The 18,603-nt window shown below is 37.0% G+C and overlaps 1 protein-coding gene across 1 annotated transcript in view; it reads right to left on the bottom strand.

Annotated features, from left to right (window-relative positions):
* Positions 1–18,246, bottom strand: part of LOC309552099 (teneurin-2-like) — a 1,659,581-nt gene extending 1,641,335 nt beyond the window's left edge. The window contains exon 1 of the mRNA XM_082252878.1: positions 17,894–18,246. Coding sequence (XP_082109004.1) covers positions 17,894–17,939 — 46 coding nt within the window. The 5' untranslated portion in view covers positions 17,940–18,246. The remainder of the gene's footprint in view (positions 1–17,893) is intronic.
* Between the last annotated feature and the right edge of the window lie 357 nt (positions 18,247–18,603).

The following is an 18,603-nucleotide window of genomic DNA, read 5'->3' as shown; positions in this document are numbered from 1 at the left end:
TTTTAATAACATTTAACTACAATATGATTTGTGTCTCAATTGTATACGCTATATTGCTTTTTCTTTATGTGCTGATTTTTTTTCTCCACAAAAGTGGAGTTACCCTTTAAGTAGCCTAACATTATATTACACACATTGTTACATGAGTTAGAGAAGGAGAATCCCTTCCTAGCAGAGGCAGTACTCATTGGGATATGCTATCTGATGGAGAGGTCAAGTCAGAAAGTAAACAGCTAGTGTTGTCCCTTGTTTCTTTAAGGAACCACAGCAACACCTTTTTTTAAAAAAAGAGTTTATGTAATGAAATATATATGGTGCTTTCTACAGGGATACAAATAATGTTCTTACAGTCATGAGTTAAATTTGCGGTGGTTTCTGGTGCTTCGTTTAAACATAAATATCTCTCACCAATAGGATTTGCCTATCTAGGGCCCACTTTGCTTATTTGTGCTTTGTGCTTGCAGACATCAATAAATATTGAACTACTTTCATAATCATTATATATAGTCCTAGCACAAGCCTCATTTCTAGGCATTTTAGCAATGAATAAAGGATTATTTAGTTGATGCTGCAATTTGTTGTTTTTCTTTAAAAACAATGCTAAAGAAAAAAAATATATACACACGCACACATATATATTTTGCATATAGTATTTTAGCTATACTGCGTGCTAGCATGTGCAGCAAATAGCATCCAGCACTATTAAAATAGCTGCTGTTTCACTCTCCCATGCCATAAGGACACAGCCAGCACACTATAACAATAGGCAGAGTAGCTTTCGGTTATTAAATACTGTATATTGTTAAAGGATTTCATCAGGTTGCAGCATGTGATACTATAAAGGAATGATGCAAGGTCTATCATGATAAAGTGACATAAACCGACTGCATCCCTGTTATATCATCCTTACAGTATATTTTGTCTGCCCATGGCCTGCAGTCTCCAAGGTCTTAGTCTCTTCAGAAATGCAAAGCTGTGAGAACTCAGATATGTCTCAATCGCATAGGTAACCCTACACAGGGAGCAGAAAGCCTGCATGAAATTTATGGCACCTTTGTAATTGAGATTTAATCTATAGGGAAAGGTAAAACATAGCACTTATTTTAAAACCGAGGTGTGACTTGACTGCACTGGAAACAAAATGTGCAAGGGCAGCTCTTTTTATTTACAGCCAAGAGAATTTTTTGCACTGCAACAAAGTGGCAATGTTTAATTAAACCCTGGTGTGAAGATACATACGTGTCAGACAATGTAGAAGGAAGGGAAAAAATCAGCTCACTTAAGGAATAATCAGAGTTCATGTGTGCCAACATTGTGTGATGTAAAACTGCATTTTCAGCAGCACCATCCAGAATAAATTATAGTCCGTAAAAAACAGTCATAAAATACATATTGCATTTGTGGGAAACCTTAATACTAACGCTGTATGCAAGTGGGAGTGCTTTGTATTCCAGATTGCAAATGAGCAAAAATAAGAGGGGATGGGTGATTTTATAACAGCACGCAGAAGTGGTAATACATTCTAATTTGATTTACAGGCAGCCCTTGGCTTTTGTTAATTGAGGTAGGATGAAAAAAAAAAAAAAAACACCACCTAGGAATTACTGGATAGATAACAACAGTTGGCTTGAAAGAAACAACTGTTAAGCACTGGGGCTGCACATGATGAGCTAGCATTGTGATATTTATTATTAGATGAACATAAAAGACTTGACCATATGCTTAAATGTGATTATCTTATACAATGCCCCCAACAAAGAATATTATATGCAGTAAACGGGTTCATTATTCCCGACGATGCTTTGTACATCTGCAGTGCTGTGACACTGCTACACAGTACTCGAGGAGGAAATCTGGCATGGCAAAGTATGTGTTCAGGTGTTTATATGTAAATACATAGCTAAGCATCATGGTAAAAAAAAAATATGAAATGAATGATGGATGAAAATATAGATTTTATCTCGTTCTGTAATTATTCTATTTACTGGTGTTCATACAGGAAGATAAAGGGTCAAAACTGTGCTGCATCTGCCAAAAAAGATTTTAGCATGTTAGAAAAGTATTTCCAAGAGCCCAGGGATACTGTATTTGTTGAAACCATCCTTTTCATATACAAGCAAGGAAAATAAAACAAGGCAAAATCAGGAATGTACATAGTATAAAATAAAATTCTAGCTACAAGTATTTAATCATTTTCTTTTTGTGGTAAGCAAGTAAATATAGATTGCATTGTAATATAAGAACTATTTTTCAGTAGTACATGTGTTCAGGGTTATTAATCAACTGAAAATTGACTATTAAGAGGCATGGGTGGAGTCACGTGTCCTAGGGCACTCAGTATCTCCTTGTATCTCCCTTCAGTGACCAGCCATAGTTCCCAGCTCTGTGTTTAATGCCCCGTTCACATAGGGGCGACGCTACTTCGCACCGCGACCTCCGAGGTCGCGGTGCGAGCAACACGCCGCGACCTTGGAGCGGCCGCCACAGACTTCATAACATTGAAGTCTATGGCGGTCGCCTCCTGGTCGCCCCAAAGAAGCTCCGGACCCTTTTTCTAGGTCGGAGCGACTTGTGTCGCTCCTATTAGAATGGGTCCGCAGCTTCCCTATGGGAGGCGACCTGCGGCGACCTGTGAGGCGACCAGGTCACCTCACAGGTCACTCTAGTGTGAAGCGGGACTTACTCTGTCTCATTCCTCATTCTGTAAGCAAAGAAATAAAACAACCTCCTGCACTCAAATGTGTGCTCAGAAGTCTGTTGAGTCACAATGCTCCACTTTAGACGTATGAATGGCCACAATGCCTTGCTGTCCATTTAGGACTAGGGAAGCCCAGATACACATAGCACTGAAAGAACAAAGAGAGGGTGCACCAGCCTAACGTATTACCTTTATATACCATTTATTGATAAAATAAAAGCAAATATTATACTCACAAACACATGTGTACACATGCTCACCAGTATATTCCAAAACCAAAAATGCCAGATCTGCTGAACATACTCTTAATCTTTGGAAGAAGCCAACCAGGTCCATGGTGGTTGGTGTGTTTAAAAGGAAGCCCTCTCTTCATCAGAGCCAAATTATCTACTGCCTGTAGTCTGACTTATAGATCTTACAGAATGCTAAATTAGAAACTTAAAGAGGAGCTCCAGGCTCCTTCAGAAACAATTAAAAGTTAGCAGCTACAAATAGTGTAGCTGCTGACTTTAAATTTTATGACACTTACCTGTCCATGAATCTATCAGTGTCTTCACCCCAGCTGATTTTTCAATTAGCTCTCAGGTGCTGCCACCACCATTTAGCCCCCAGCTACATCACTAGCCTAGTCTCAAAACACCAACCGAATCGCTCTCTTCGTTCCTCTCAAAACCTCCTGCTCTCTAGTTCCCTCATCACCTCCTCCCATGCTTGCCTCCAGGACTTTACCAGAGCCTCACCAATCCTATGGAACTCCTTACCCTTATCTGTCCAATTATCTCCTACTCTATTAGCTTTTAGACGTTCTCTGAAAACCCTCCTCTTCAGAGAAGCCTATCCTACCCACACCTGACAACTCTACCTCCATTTTCTCCATCTTCCCATCCTCCTCGGTTACTGCCTTTTGTTTCACTTGACCCCCCTCTAGATTGTAAGCTCTAACGAGCAGGGCCCTCTAAATCCTCCTGTATTGAATTGTATTGTAACTGTATTGTCTTCCCTCATATTGTAAAGTGCTGCGCAAACTGTCGGCGCTATATAAATCCTGTATAATAATAATAATAATTTATTGTAAAGGAAACTGGTAGTGAAGCCTCGCGGCTTCACAGCCAGCTCCCTACTGTGCATGCACAACGCACGCTGCACTTTGTGGGTGGCACAGAAGTGGGGGAAGGAGGAGGGGGGCCAAACTTCCGGGGGACTTTACCACAGCAAAGTCATCTGGAAGTGGGAGCAGGTACCTGTCAAAACCAGCTCCACTGGGTACCTGGTTTTGACAGGTACCCACTCCCACTTCCAGTTGACTGGTTTTGACAGGTACCCACTCCCAACTTCCACTTCCAGGAGGAATTAAACAAGCTGAGCTTCCCCTTTTGGGTGGAGGTCTGCTTTAAGCTTGAGTTACATCATAAGTCATGGGATTACATACATATTCACCACATATAATCAGACCAGTATCACAAAATCACAGAGCAAAAAATATAGTAACAGTGGTAGGTGATAAACAAAAGACACATTCCGAAAAAATAGGCTGACCATGTGAGCATCCCCCAAAAAACATACCGCACCATTAAAAACGGGCTGCATTCATGAACTGAAGCATACAAAATCTTCTAGGTTTTATTGTCAAATCTTAACTGAACAAACTGAAGTTAGAAGCTTCTTGGCTACCATGCACAGCTACACTAGATTCTGAGTGCTCAAGTTTTAGAAAATCTGCCCTCTAGTGTCCAAGATGGCATCCCTGTATCCCTTGGAGTCCATGCCGCAAGCCAAAACTGGAGGTGCGGCTCATCAATGTGTTCCAGCCACCATGTCCGGTTTTGCTATTACATCACTTCTGGCTTCCGGTCAAGTATAAAGCTTGATGCTTGTCACAGTTGCACATCAGGCCGGAACACTATTTAAAAACTAGCAGAAGTAATACTCAAGGGGTTTGAATGAATAATGCAGGAGCACTGGTGCAATATCACTTGATACAAGTGCCCACGGACAGTCTTTACAATATATCAGATACAAAACAAATACCAATATTATAAGTATTAATCATGCAAATGGCACCTTATACACAACTGTAAATAAAGGCATAAAACAAATAAAACATCAACAGAAATTATGTTTTACAGTAATTTATTTCTGCTAGGTGAACACTACAAGCTCATTAGTAAACAAATGTATGTCTACATGCTTTCTATATCTTATTTCCATTGTTGCCCACACAATGTGTATGTATATGTGTGTGTGCACGGATATGGGCACTCACTCTTCCTTCTACTCTTTTTAAATTATGAAACATTCACAACAGGAGTAGCTGAAATACCTGTTTTGCAGATGTTTCATTTCCCTCTTTTGTATTTTCTATAACTAAAAAACACAAAATCCCAAAAGGAATACTGGAACCATATTGTAAATACAATACAAATATGCAGTCTGGTAACAGGTCTAGTAACACAGCAGCAGAGATTGTACTATAAGTAATCAGGTCATTTAAAGCCCAAGTTTAATTAAAATAATATTAACAAAATAAAAAATAAAAAATCAGCTCAACTGATGGTCCTTACATTGAATTATAAGTGTCCCCTGTGGTCACTGCTCTCTCAGTTTAAATCTTCATCTCTCTGCCTTCATACACCCACAGTGGTTATCTTCCAGTACTGTGGGAGTTAATACAAGCCACTGGACTTGTGATGGGCGCTTGTCAAGACTGATGACAATGCCTGCTTTTTACACCCCTTCTCCATTTTTAGAAGCTATACTATAGCTTCCAGCAATCAAAAATTGCTATATTAAAAGGAGAAGGCGGATCTTTCAATCATATGCACATCTTCCATTCATAGAGCACTTTTCATTACTGGAAGCTATAGTACACTTCCTATGAATGGTGGAGGGGTTGGCAAAAATAGCTGTCATAATTTGCACTCTTTATGAGTGCCTACGACAGACCCAATGGCTGTATTAACCTCCACACAACAGAAAGATAACTGCTGAATGGAGGAAGGGGTGGAAAAACTGGGCATAGTTGTCACTTTAGAAGATTGCCCATGATAGGAAGTCTACTGCTGCAGGTACAAGGGAGGGGCAGAGGATGGAATGGAGAGGATTCCAGAGGATGGAGCAGTCACCAGCACGAAGGACACTTCTCATTCAAAGTAAGTACTATCCCTTGTGCTAATTTTTTAAATTAACATAACTTAGACTTTAACTGTCCAGTAAATACAAAAAAAAAAAACAAAAAAAAACAAATGAAACAAAAATTGAGAATGGTCTAGCTCTTTAACATTGTTGTAAACTTAAAGTGATACTAACATCTCAGGTTTTTTTTTTTAAAAAAACAAAAAAAACAACATTTTATACTTAGCTGCTCTGTAAAGTGGTTTTGCACAGAGCAGCCCAGATCCTCCTCTTCTCGGGTCCCTCTTTGGCTCTCCTGGCCCCTCCCTCCTGTTGAGAGTTGCCACAGCAAGCAGCTTGCTATAGGGGCACCGAGCCAAGCTGCAGCTTTCTGTGTCCATTCAGACACGGAGCTGAGGCCTGGCCCCGCCTCCTCTGTCACCTCATTGGCTCACTTACTTTGATTGACAGCATCAGAAGCCAATAGTGCCGCTCTGCCATCTCAGCCAATGAGAAGGCAGAGTCCCGGGCAGCTGAGACACTCTTGCAACATTGCTGAATCGAGATGGTCTTAGGTAAGTAGTAGGGGGACTGAGGGGCGCTGCTGCACTTTTTACCCTAATGCATAGAATGCGTTAGGATAAAAAAATCTTCTGACTTTACAATCACATTAAAAGTAAGTTATGATGTTCTATATCTACAGCTTTAAATTAAGTAATTCCTTTTTCAGATACTTCCCGTTATCAGAATGACAAAAAAAACCTGCACTGTCACCCTGTATCATGTGTTTTTGGTGGTGGAGATTGCATAGGCATATTTCACTATACATCCAGAAGCCCACACTAAATAATGCCATGCAGTTGCAGTTAGAGCAGCAGCAAGTACATGGTAGTTGCTGCAAAGAGCCTGGAGTAGATCAGTGGGATTGGCATGCAAAAAATGATGAACAAAGGGAGAAGATGATATTTTCTGAAAGAAAAACAATATAATGACAATTTTTATCTTGCACAGTGCTTTAGCAAACTAAATGTCATCCAGTTATGGTTTACATCTACTTTAAACTTGTTCACACTAGTAAGCTTAGGAATTAGATTGCATGCTCTCCAGGGTAGAGTAACCTAATAATTCTATCATCTATGTTGAGCCCTAGTAGCACAGAATAAGCAAACTAAAACAGAGCTGTCAATGTTTCAAACAATTCATAGGCCAAACATGAGTCCTGGCAATTTGGTGATATGGCTTTTAACGGCTCAACACTACCTTCTATACTCTGCACAACAGGAGTGAACAGACATCAGGTCAAAGATATCATATTGCTACTTGCATGCAGCTGTGTAATTTATACACTTGCTCAGCTGGTAAGTAATTGAAATGTTAATCCTCTGCTGAAAAAAATGGTAAACTGAGGTTGTCATTTGTGAAATAAAGAAATCAAGCAATCAGGTGCAAGAATCCATTTTTATAAAAGCACAAAAGCCTTTGTAGATTTTTCTGCAATATGATGCCTGTGAAAAGCCACCTTTTGACAGTTTAAAGAATAAATGTAGTATTATAGAATAACTAGTGTTCCTAAAATAGCTGGGTTATTTAGAGCTCATTACTAAACATAATAGCATATTCTTCATGGAGAAGAAACTAGTTTAACCATTTGCCGACCACCCGCCGCAGTTTTATTGCGGCCGGCTGGCTCAGTTGCCCAAAATGGGGTAGGGGTACATCGGTTCGCGGGAGCACTCCTAGGGGTGAGCGTGCACCGGAGATGGTGCACTCCTGCCCCCACTAGGTAGGCAGTGGGGATGCCGATCCACGGGACCGACACCCACGATCGCTCCCCGCTTAGAGAGAAAGAAGGTCAGCTGCTGTAAACACAGCTGACCGTTCTCTCTGAAATGATCACAGAGCGCCTGTGATTCTTCTATATAGATTATTTCTCAAGTTCCTCCCCCCACAATTAGAAAAAAAACCCCTAGGCTCACAATTAACCCTTTGATCACCCCTAGGTTAACCCCTTCCCTGCCAGTTTCATTATTACAGTAACAGTGCATATTTTTAGCACTGATTACTGTAGTAATGTCACTGGTCCCCCCAAAAGTGTTAAAAATGTCAGTTAGGGGTCCAATCTGTCTGCCGCAATGTCGCAGCCCCGCTAAAAATCGCAGATCGCTGCCATTACTAGTAAAATAAATAAATAAAAATGACAAATCTTTCCCCTATTTTGTAGACATGATAACTTTTGTGCAAACCAATCAAAATACGCTTATTGCAATCCTTTTTTTACCAAAAATATGTAGCAGAATACAAATTGGCCTAAAAGGATGAAAAATGTTAGCAGAATGAGAAAAATATATGAGAAAAATATTGAGAAAAATATATATATTTTTTTTCAGAATTGTTGCTCTTTTTTTGTTTATAGCGCAAAAAATAAAAATCGCAGAGGTGATCAATAACCACCAAAATAAATTTTTTTGGTACAGTGTCGCACGACTGCAAAATTTTCTGTTAAAGTAATGCAGTGCCGAATTGCAAAAAATGGCCTGGTCATTAAGGGGCAAATCCTTTCCATCCAGAACTGGCTAAACAGGGCCAACCCGTTTGGACCTTGTAGCCTTATCTACTTTTGTAGTACTCCGTGGGGGTGATTTACTAACGGCAACTAGGCTCTTCACTTTGCAAGGGAAATTTTCAAATTGCAAGGACAATTGCTTCAGAGGGGAAGTTTCACTTAGTTTGCGCACAATTGGATGATCGTCAACAGAGCTTCACCTCATTCACTATGCTCTGGGGCAAGGTGCCCTTGGAAAAACAATTTATTTGCTTTTAGTAAATCAATCTTCATAATCTCTACTAACTGAAAACTACACCCAGTCCGCTTCTGATCCACTTTTATATTTCTCCTTATTCTTCATAGAATATTTATTACAGGAATCCACTTTTTCAGTTAACCTTAGTGGTGTTAATATATGCACCTGTATTTCTATCAAAAATTAATAATGTCTATTTTTTTTATTTTTTTTGTATATAATACATGTGTTTTCCTAAAAAAAGGAGATATTTGAAAGAACATGTTTACACCAAGCATCGAATCACATGTACAGTTTCAAAAAAATGTAACTTACCCTGCACTTGACTAGATTTTTAATCACCTCCAGAAGCTTTTACCTCCTTCATGACCAGGTCATTTTTTGCTATTTAGCACTGCGCTACTTAAACTGGTAATTTTGCAGTCATGCAACACTGTACCCAAACAAAATTTATACAATTCTTTTCACACAAATTGAGCTTTCTTTTTCATTTTTTAATAGATATATATAAAAAAAAATCAAAGGTATTATATAAAAAAAACAATATTTTTTTAAGTTCTGCTATAAAACATAGCCAATAAAAAAATGAATTAAATCAAATATCTTCATACATGTTGGCCAAAATGTATTCTTCTACATGTATTGATACAAAAATCCCAATAAGTGTATATTGGCTTATGAGAAAGTTTTAATATCTACAAACTATGGAATATATACTGGAATTTTTATAATTTAGTTTTCTACTAATGATGGTGGTCAGAAACTTATTATGGGACTGCGATAGTGCGGCAGGAAATCTGACACTAACTGACACTGAGTAGGAAATTACCAACTGCCACTGCCATCAACAGTGACACTAATACAGTGATCATTGCTAATACTATACTCTGTCACTGTACTAATGACACTGGCTGGGAAGGGGTTAACATCTTGGGTAATTCAGGGGTTAAATGTGTGAATAACCATGTATAATATGTGTAATGTGTGCTTATTTTTACTAAAGATCTCATTGTTTCTTATCCCTGCTTTGCAAAGATAAGAAACATAGAGATTGTTCCCTCTGTACAGGGTCCTGTGTTGATTGTCAGCACAGGGCTCTGGACTGTGGTTGGACACAGCCAATTAGCAGGTCCTGGCCATGAATTATTAGCTGGAATTGGCACCCGCTGTGTACAATCACAATTGGAGCGGGTGGTCCGGAAGAGGTTAAAGTTGTTGAAAGTTCACTTCATTACATTATAGTAAAGCCTCGTTCACTGAGGCCGGTGTACCATGAATGGACCATTTAGTTTGTACTTTGTAGACTCCAGGTACTGTATGCAGACAGCCCAGTGAAGTATATTAGGATGGGGCCACTCATCCACACCCACACACCCAGTACACAGCACCTGGAGTCTAGATATTCAGAAAAAAAAAAGATGTTCAATGTATATATAGGCCTCAGCACCCATATGAATGAAGCCTTAAAAAAATGCATAGTTTGTGAAGACAGACATCACATAGTATGACCACTAAAATGTGATCATAATGCATTATTAGCAAATATAACGTTGCCTACAAACAAGCAAAGGTGGTGCTAATACAGTGCATGTAGTCATAGGTTGTGCAGACACCAAAATAAAAAGGCAAGCCTTATGTAAAATCATTGTATTTTATCTTTAGAGCTGTACCCTGTATGTACAGAGCTAAATTCCATAGGAAATTGGTGTGCTTATGTCATCATGTTTGACTAGATGTTTTTGATTTATCAAACCCAAGAGCACATACTATAGATGTTAATGGCCACAACTGAACACTTTGTAGAGCAAGACTGGTCAAAGAAAACCCTCACCATTCCAAAAAGTGTTGCAAGATTTAGGAGTCATGAGACAGGCTTTCACAAATTGGAAATGTATTTCTTTATTTTCAATATCAGTTTTTTGAGGAAGGGCAGAAAGAAGAGGAAGTCAGGGTAGTTAGCCAAATTGGAACTTATAGACCTGCCCATACACCAACAAAATGTGTAGTCACCCTAGAGGATCAAGCATTACTTAGGTCTAATGTAGGGATTTGCAAGTATTATACATTGACATATATATATATATATATATATATAGCAATTATGGTTCTATTAACCAAAATACTAGGGTTCTGTTTGCATAGATTAATAATGCACACACATTGATTAAATTATACAGGCATTTTCCTCTAAAATGTAATATTTGAACAAGATGTGATATCATACTGAATATATTTTGTGCAATAAAGCTTCTTTTGTATATTCAATATAAAAAAAAGTCCTGCCACTATAATTTGCATTTTTTTTAAATTTATTATCATATATTAATTATTCAACCATTTAATGCAGCATACATATATTCTACATTCTCTTGCAATGCCTATAGAAGGAGTGTTTTCAGGGGTTATTTTTCCTCATTGGTCGGTGACATATTGTTAATAGACAGCAATAACTGCATAGACTAAAAGGACCATGGTTTGAGTCACAGTAAAGAACACAGGGTAATCACCAATATATTTACAGTGCTACACATGTGTACACATGACAGCACCTAGTCCATATGTCTTATAGTTCTTGTCACAGATGAACAAACTGATGCCGATTTAACTTACCACAGTAAATTAAATTTGTATTTGTTCAACAATATCGAAAAATCGAAATTGATTCAGCATTCAGCAACAATACATACAGTTCTGTTTGGCAGACCCAGTCTTGCTATATGCGAAAACCCAAACCATGTTTGAAATAATACTATCCTTTGGGTTAAAGGGAGTTAGAGTATGGCATATGAGAGTATTGACTTAACTCTTTTTCTAACTATTTTTCTATTTAACAGATACATTTTATTTAAAAGGGTTTATTTATTTAAGCTAAATTGTTTTATCCCCCAATTTCTTGGCCTGCCCGTGGCCCTTGAGAATGAGTGTTGGTTAACAGTTCCGAAGGGTATGATAAATTGATACCCTTTGCCTTGAATACTGATGTATGAGCAAAGTCATGTGCCTTCATTGCCTTCCTATGAATATGGTTTTGTATATTCTACCTAAACCTGGTTGATGTTACACTCTATTAAATAATTTACATAAAATTATTGTATATGTATATATATATATATATATATATATATATATATATATATATATATATATATATATATATATTTTTTTTTATTTATTTTTTTTTTTATTTATTTAAATTTTTTTTTAGAGGGAGACTCAGTTGGCTACACACTACACAATGTCCGCATGTTGTTTAAATGCAGCCTTATTTGGTGCAAAATTGGCAGTCTGCTCAGCAATGCTTGCTGTGAATGTACTTTTTCCTAAAAATAAATAAATAACAAAGCAATACTGGGAAATCAAAATTATAATATATATGTATGTTATTTTACCGTAAATTAGGGCACGGCAATAAGAGAAAAACTGCAAATTGAATAAAGCAGTTTAAAAGGAGTAACACAACATCCAAGAAAATCTAAATTAGCTAACAATTCAATTCATTTATAATTAGAGATAGGAGGATGATGTGTTTGTGTACACTGTGATGAAGTTACTTTTTATCAGGTGAATTAAATCTATATTAAGTAAACAAGAGAAGTGCATTTGAAATGAATGTCACTGACAAAGCACTTTACTTAGAATGTTTTTTTAAGCCATTATTGGCTCTTATTTATACTACAGTATGTTATGTTCTCTGTTTGAAGGCCAAATTACAGCAGTGGCACATTTCTCCCCGACAAAATAAGGAAAAAATATAATGGCATGATAATTTCCACTTAAAAAAATGTAACGGTGAAGTAGAGGGGAAAAGTACATTTCCATTAAGAAGGTTATCCGCTTTATTTACAAAGGCTTTCACATAGTTTCTGTCAAACCAATAGTCAGCGTGTATGAATGTGCTCATCAATGTGTCTAACCGAGGCCTTGTCGACCGATTCCTTGTTTGTGATGTTTTAATAGCTTCACTAAAATAAAGATTGTGTATTATGTTTACTACTGTAAATGCAGAAAAAAAAGGAATTCTCTTGTTTTTTTCAATGTATTGTGCCTAGCATGGGCCTGAATGCATTTTTATTACTAGCTTTTTGCTTGTGACAAAGAATGGCTATATAATGTATATATATATATATAGAACATTTTCCCAAACTCTTGACAATTTTTTAGAACAAAATAGGATTATACCTGGGAAAATAGGGATAATTAGGCATAATGTAAGCATGGGGTAGTACTAAATTGTATTATTACTTTGTCAAACAAAAGCCTTTAGTCCAGAACATATTTTTCACATCTTTAGTTTCCTACACATTAGTTTCATTAGTTCATTCAATCATTAGTTTCCTACACAACATCAAAGGTGGAATGTATATAGCGCAGTGTAAAAAGAAAGATTGATGATGAACCTTAATAAATATGCAGAAAATAGACAGATTCAATTGATATATTTCCTAGGTGCTGTGCTGAAACCAGCATTAAATAAGGAACGTAACACACCCTAAACTGCTGGTAGTTTTTTCTACCCCTACAATGGCAACACAAAGCAACAACTTGTAACAATAAATGGTAAATCGATGATATATTGATAGAAGCTGATAGAAGCCTTTGTGTTAAATCTGCTTATCGAAAGTTTGGAATATAAAGAATTGTAAACTATATCATTCCCCTCCAATGCAATCTTTAAAAACGTCTTTCTTTTAATTAGTAAAATAACCAAGATTTGCTGGTTGGTAAATCTGTATATAGTTATATTCACAACAATAACTTGCAATTTAGTACCAATAGAGCAGTATTTCTTTTAAAAATACTTTAGTCCAAAGCAAAAATATCAATAATTGCATTTAAAGAAATAAATCCGTAAATTGCACAAGATCAAGTTATGTGCCAAAATCTCCCAAAAGCTCCACTTTCTACATGATCACTACATTTAATTTGATTTTGGGTGGACTCAAGTTCACAAATACTTCATATCAAGGACTACACTAGCAGCAGCCTAGTTCCCAAGCATGCTAGATGGTTCATATGTCACAAGCTGAAATGTGAACATTAGCCATTTCTCCAAACATTGCAAAAGCACCATTAAGAAGAAAATGTAAGCAACTATTCATATGACTTATTTATTACTGAATTTTGCCTGAAGTTCTACTTTAAACTCCAAGGTACAGAGGTCTATGTTGTCCTTAAATGCCAGGAAAAAAGTGAGATGAAGAGGCTGCAGAGCCTTTCAACTGCTGTTGATTACACCTACACTGTGAAAAACAGGTCTAAATCTCCAAATATGTATCTTTTTATGTTTTCCTTGGCTTGCTTTTTTGAAGGCTTTTTATATTAAGACTGAATGTTTTTTTCGGTAGATGTGAAAGTCTCAAATTCTGCACTTGTGTACCCATGGAGACAATGCTTGATATTGATTGAATGTTCAATCTGGCTTGCAATCATGTCAAATACCCAATCTGATTGGGGGGGGGGACCAAAAATTGATATACATTTCTCCCGAATCGCACTGGTCATTTAAGGTGAACACAGACGAGGTGGAAAATTACTTCTGAAACACCTTTCCTAATTTAACTCTGTCAAGCCCAAAAAACTGGCATATAGAAATATACAGAATTTCTATGACTTATGATATATTACTGAATTCTATATACATCTTACAAAGATGATAGCTTACAAGACAATCATATACTCCAAAAAAGTATCTGTTTTAAATCTACAAATAATTTTTGCTTTTAAGATCGATAAGCTGAGGAAAAAATTTTGGAGCATGAAAAAAGAAAAGGAAACTTTTTTTTTTTTTTTCTAAATAGTAGAAAATCAATGTATCTATTATTAACTATATTTTCTACAAATGCAGTGAGAGTGCCCATGAGTGAAATGCTATCAATTGTAGCGCTGTAAAATAATAACATATGAGGAATAGTTTGGAAAATACTATTTTTTTTGGGATCTTGACACAGAGAAATGAAACACGATGATTTATTAACATTTGACATAACAATGAGGAACAAAAAGGTACAAAACTCAATATTTCATTGGTGTGAGCCAGTTTGACAATTACACTAAAATCCCGGCAAGTTTTTTTTATAGTTAATAAAGAACGATCAAAATTTCCAAAGCGTTCTTGCAAGCTGATAAGGTTTTCTGTGCAAGTGGTGATACGTTAATTAAAATAAAATTAAATAAATATATATAAATATATAAATAATCTATCCAAGGTGCATTGTCTTTGCTGTACTACACCATACATTGATATACAAAAAGCACACACATAGCACAGAATACATACACTGTGGACTGCGGAGCTGTCAGTTGCTGTTATATGTCTACAAATAAATACTTGTGCAGATAGAGGTCAGTGCTTACTTGAAATTGCATCAGTAAAATATCCATCTATGCAGTGCGATTATATTCCTCTGGGACGAATTTCTCATTTTACCACAAAGACTCCTATCATAACGGTTTCATATCAAGAAGTACTTCTGATTTTCAGGTTACCAGCAAAATTCACATTAAGTTTTTTTTTCTATTTTTATCCTTCCCATTGAACTTTACAAAGTTGTCCATGTACCTACTTTTTCCTGATGCTCACAAACTCCACCAGTCAAAGCTACATGTAGTTATTTGCACTGGGTAATCTGTAACATCCTTTTGTAGGTCTTTGTGCATTTTAATATGTCTCTGATGCTAATCAGCCTATTAATGTGAGCATCTGCCTGAAGCCCCTCAATAGCCATTTCAGGCTCCTAACACACATTTTACTTTGCTTACAATTTGTAGATAATGTGTGTTCTGCATTTCAATTAGCCACTTAAATGGCTGATTACACTTATCAAAATGTTAAAGTGCTTGGCACGATTAAGCAGTTACTTCACCTTATATTCCTATATGTCATAATGTTAACAAATATATAGAAGACCAAAAAAAAAAAAAAAACAAGAAGACAACAACAGCTCATTCAAATCTAGACAGCACAGCAGCACCCTCAAAAGCTTTGAATAAAACACAAAGGGAAGGTTTATTACGTTCTTGAGATTAATCACCCACTCAGGTAAGTGGTAACAGCAGGTAGTGCTAGGTTTTACTTTGCCTTTCTAATCCAAATGCTTTATGTTCCTACATAGTTAAGCCTTTCTTTACTCTCTAGCAACATCTACTGGTAATGTAATGAGAAAGCTTTCATATAGAAACACAGGCAGGTGTTGCTGGTACTGCACCTTACTATAATTTGCCTTCATTCCTCTAAACTCTTGATTGTATTCCATATAATTGCTTTAACAGTAACCTCACATAAAACAAGTGCACTATTAAAATATTCACAGCTGCAGGTGTTCCATTAGACATATACATAGCAGCACGCTCTCCATATGTATCACCGTAGAATGAAACGAGTAGTATTGCTGTTACAACGATACAATGCTTCAAGGATGAAACAGGTGTGAGCACACCCCCCTCCGCTATGTGTGAATGTATGAGTGTATTACATATACACATCTACACATAAACGCACATATATGCACAACACTGGCACAATGTAATAAGATAAAAAAAATAAGCATTAACAAAAGCTTGCACATACAGACATAAAAAACACATATATGAGCACAGCCTGCAGAAATAGCATTCAATGAGAATTCAAAATACGATATGCAGTTCCGGAAAAAAAAATATGTGCTTTTTGATGCTCATCACATAGACCAATGATCTATTCAGATTTACAACCTTAAATGCACAAAAATCCTTAAGCATTAACAGGGATCTTACTAGACCACTTTAAAGAAACGCATTCATTCTCCTGAGCTTCTACCTGCGCTGTCTAAAAATAAAATACCTCTAAAATTTCATGGAAAGCAGACCATCGAAGCACAGTTTTGTTTTCAGAGCATATGGGATGCCATTTGGCATGAGAGCTACTACAAAATCTAATAATCAAATGGGAACAAGGTTTTCTATGAACTCATTCAGTACTGAAGTGCCCTGCTGCCTACTGATGTTGCAGGCCCATCAACATCTCATTGGGTTAATGTAAAAACAAACTCCTATAAAATACCCTGATGTAACTTCTGCTCCACTACAGCAAGAATGTCAACAGCTTTAATGCCAAAAGCAATCGAACACATTTATTGCAAACGCTAAAGTACGGTCCTTTAAGAGGGAACATGCTATTTCTAAGTTACTTCCTTGAACTATAGAAACCTGCCGTATCATGGGATTATAATTATATCTCTTGTTCCTGTATGCAGTGAAAGCCTGATAGGATTAGAGGACAATACTGGATATTCAGGGAGAAAAAAAATCAATGGGTGCCTTGAAAGCTGGGTAATCAAGATACTTTTTGTGAGCAGAGCTATGCTAGGTCAACTAATTTATCATCGCATTCTTACATATGCCAAGTGCACTATGTATATCCAGCTGCCACTAATATTCATTGCATACTGAATAAAGCCTGCATTTTGCTACTTTTTTGGTATGGAAATTTCACGGTTGGCACCGCTTCCTCAATTAAAGAAAAAAAATCACATTGCATACAAAAAATCATATAGCCAGCCAAATTCCAACCAGCACCTGTCTCTTTCCTTAAGTTTATTTCAACAAATTCAGCTCTTCCTATTCAAAATGCGTACGACAGAAAAGACTTCAATTTGCCTAAACTGCAGTTGTCCAGCAACTTAATTTCCCAACCAAAATGAGCATATAACCCCATCATCATAGTATTTACGCCATCGCTAAAAACAGTGATATAATGCAATTAATGCAATCAAGACATTAGCATTCATTTTTCACTTGCAATATATTTGTCAAAAAAAAAAAAAAAAAACATACTTGAAACATCTACACAGCAATGGATGCATCACATAAACAGAGTGAAATATAAATAAAAATGACAATTGCTGCAGCTTTAAATAAATTATAAATCTATTTTCCATCTGATGCAGGCTGGTGGCTCAGAAATGTACTGTGTATATATAATGTGATGCTTCCTAGGCAACTGTTTGCCAAGTCTACATAATATGCAGTTTCAGTATTATCTCTAAATACAAATGCCTTATGGAGCTTGTGCAACTAGGCAGGAATCAGATAAGCATGAAATAGGCTGCAAGATATATGGGAGACAGATTCTGAAGAATTATCCTATTGTATCCTAAATAAATATTGTGGCTTCTATCCCTGCTGCAGGCATGCTTGTTTGTCAGGGATGGAATCACAATCAGTCTATAGAAATGTACAGGGAAAAAAAAAAAAACAAGGGGATCCCTTCGTACGATACAGCAGCGGAGACACAATGCAATCTTACCTGCCTCTGATGTAGGCTTCCTTCCCTTATTAGTCGGCTGAAGCATTGCTAGCCGCCCCTCTATCCTGTATCCGTAAGGATCTGCACAGCTACAGTAAGTCCTTATGCTTGCTCGAAAACACTTGCAGGAAAGTGTCTGTTTCTGTTTTTATTCCTGCTTCTTCCTCCTTTTTTTTTTTTTAAGTCCCCTCTACAGGAGGGAGAAGGGAAGCGATGTGACACCAGCTCAATCTTGTGCAAGAGTGAAAAGGCAGCGGAGAGGCTCTGGATTCAACTGAGCTTCACACATGATTAAAACTCGCCTGAGAGGCTGCGAGCTCTGGCTAAAGCACCACTAGGCGTGAGTACAAGAGGAGAGGAGAGGGACGAGTCAATGGAATGTGACAACATATGTGAATCAAAAGACACAATGCAACGCCACAGATAGGTACAGTAAGGAAAAAGTCACAGGCAGAGGATAGGTGGAGAGATGAACAATGTAAGAAAACATTAATACAGCAAAACAAAATTCATTTACAGCGTCACAGCTAAACATATTTTTCAGTGCTATTCCTTTGCTTAAATGTACATTTCCTTTTTTTTTTCTTCTTCTTTTATACTTCCCATCTTTACTCCCATTTTTTTAGCCTGGAAAGCTGGGGCAATGCATGTGCATTAGTGTTGTTGTTATTAGATGACTGACAGGTTAATGTGCAGTATTATATCTTATA

The sequence above is a fragment of the Pelophylax lessonae genome, assembly GCF_965119305.1.
Source record: "Pelophylax lessonae genome assembly, chromosome: 4".
In the NCBI taxonomy this organism is placed as follows: Eukaryota; Metazoa; Chordata; class Amphibia; order Anura; family Ranidae; genus Pelophylax; species Pelophylax lessonae.
This window is presented reverse-complemented; position numbering and strand designations above follow the sequence as displayed.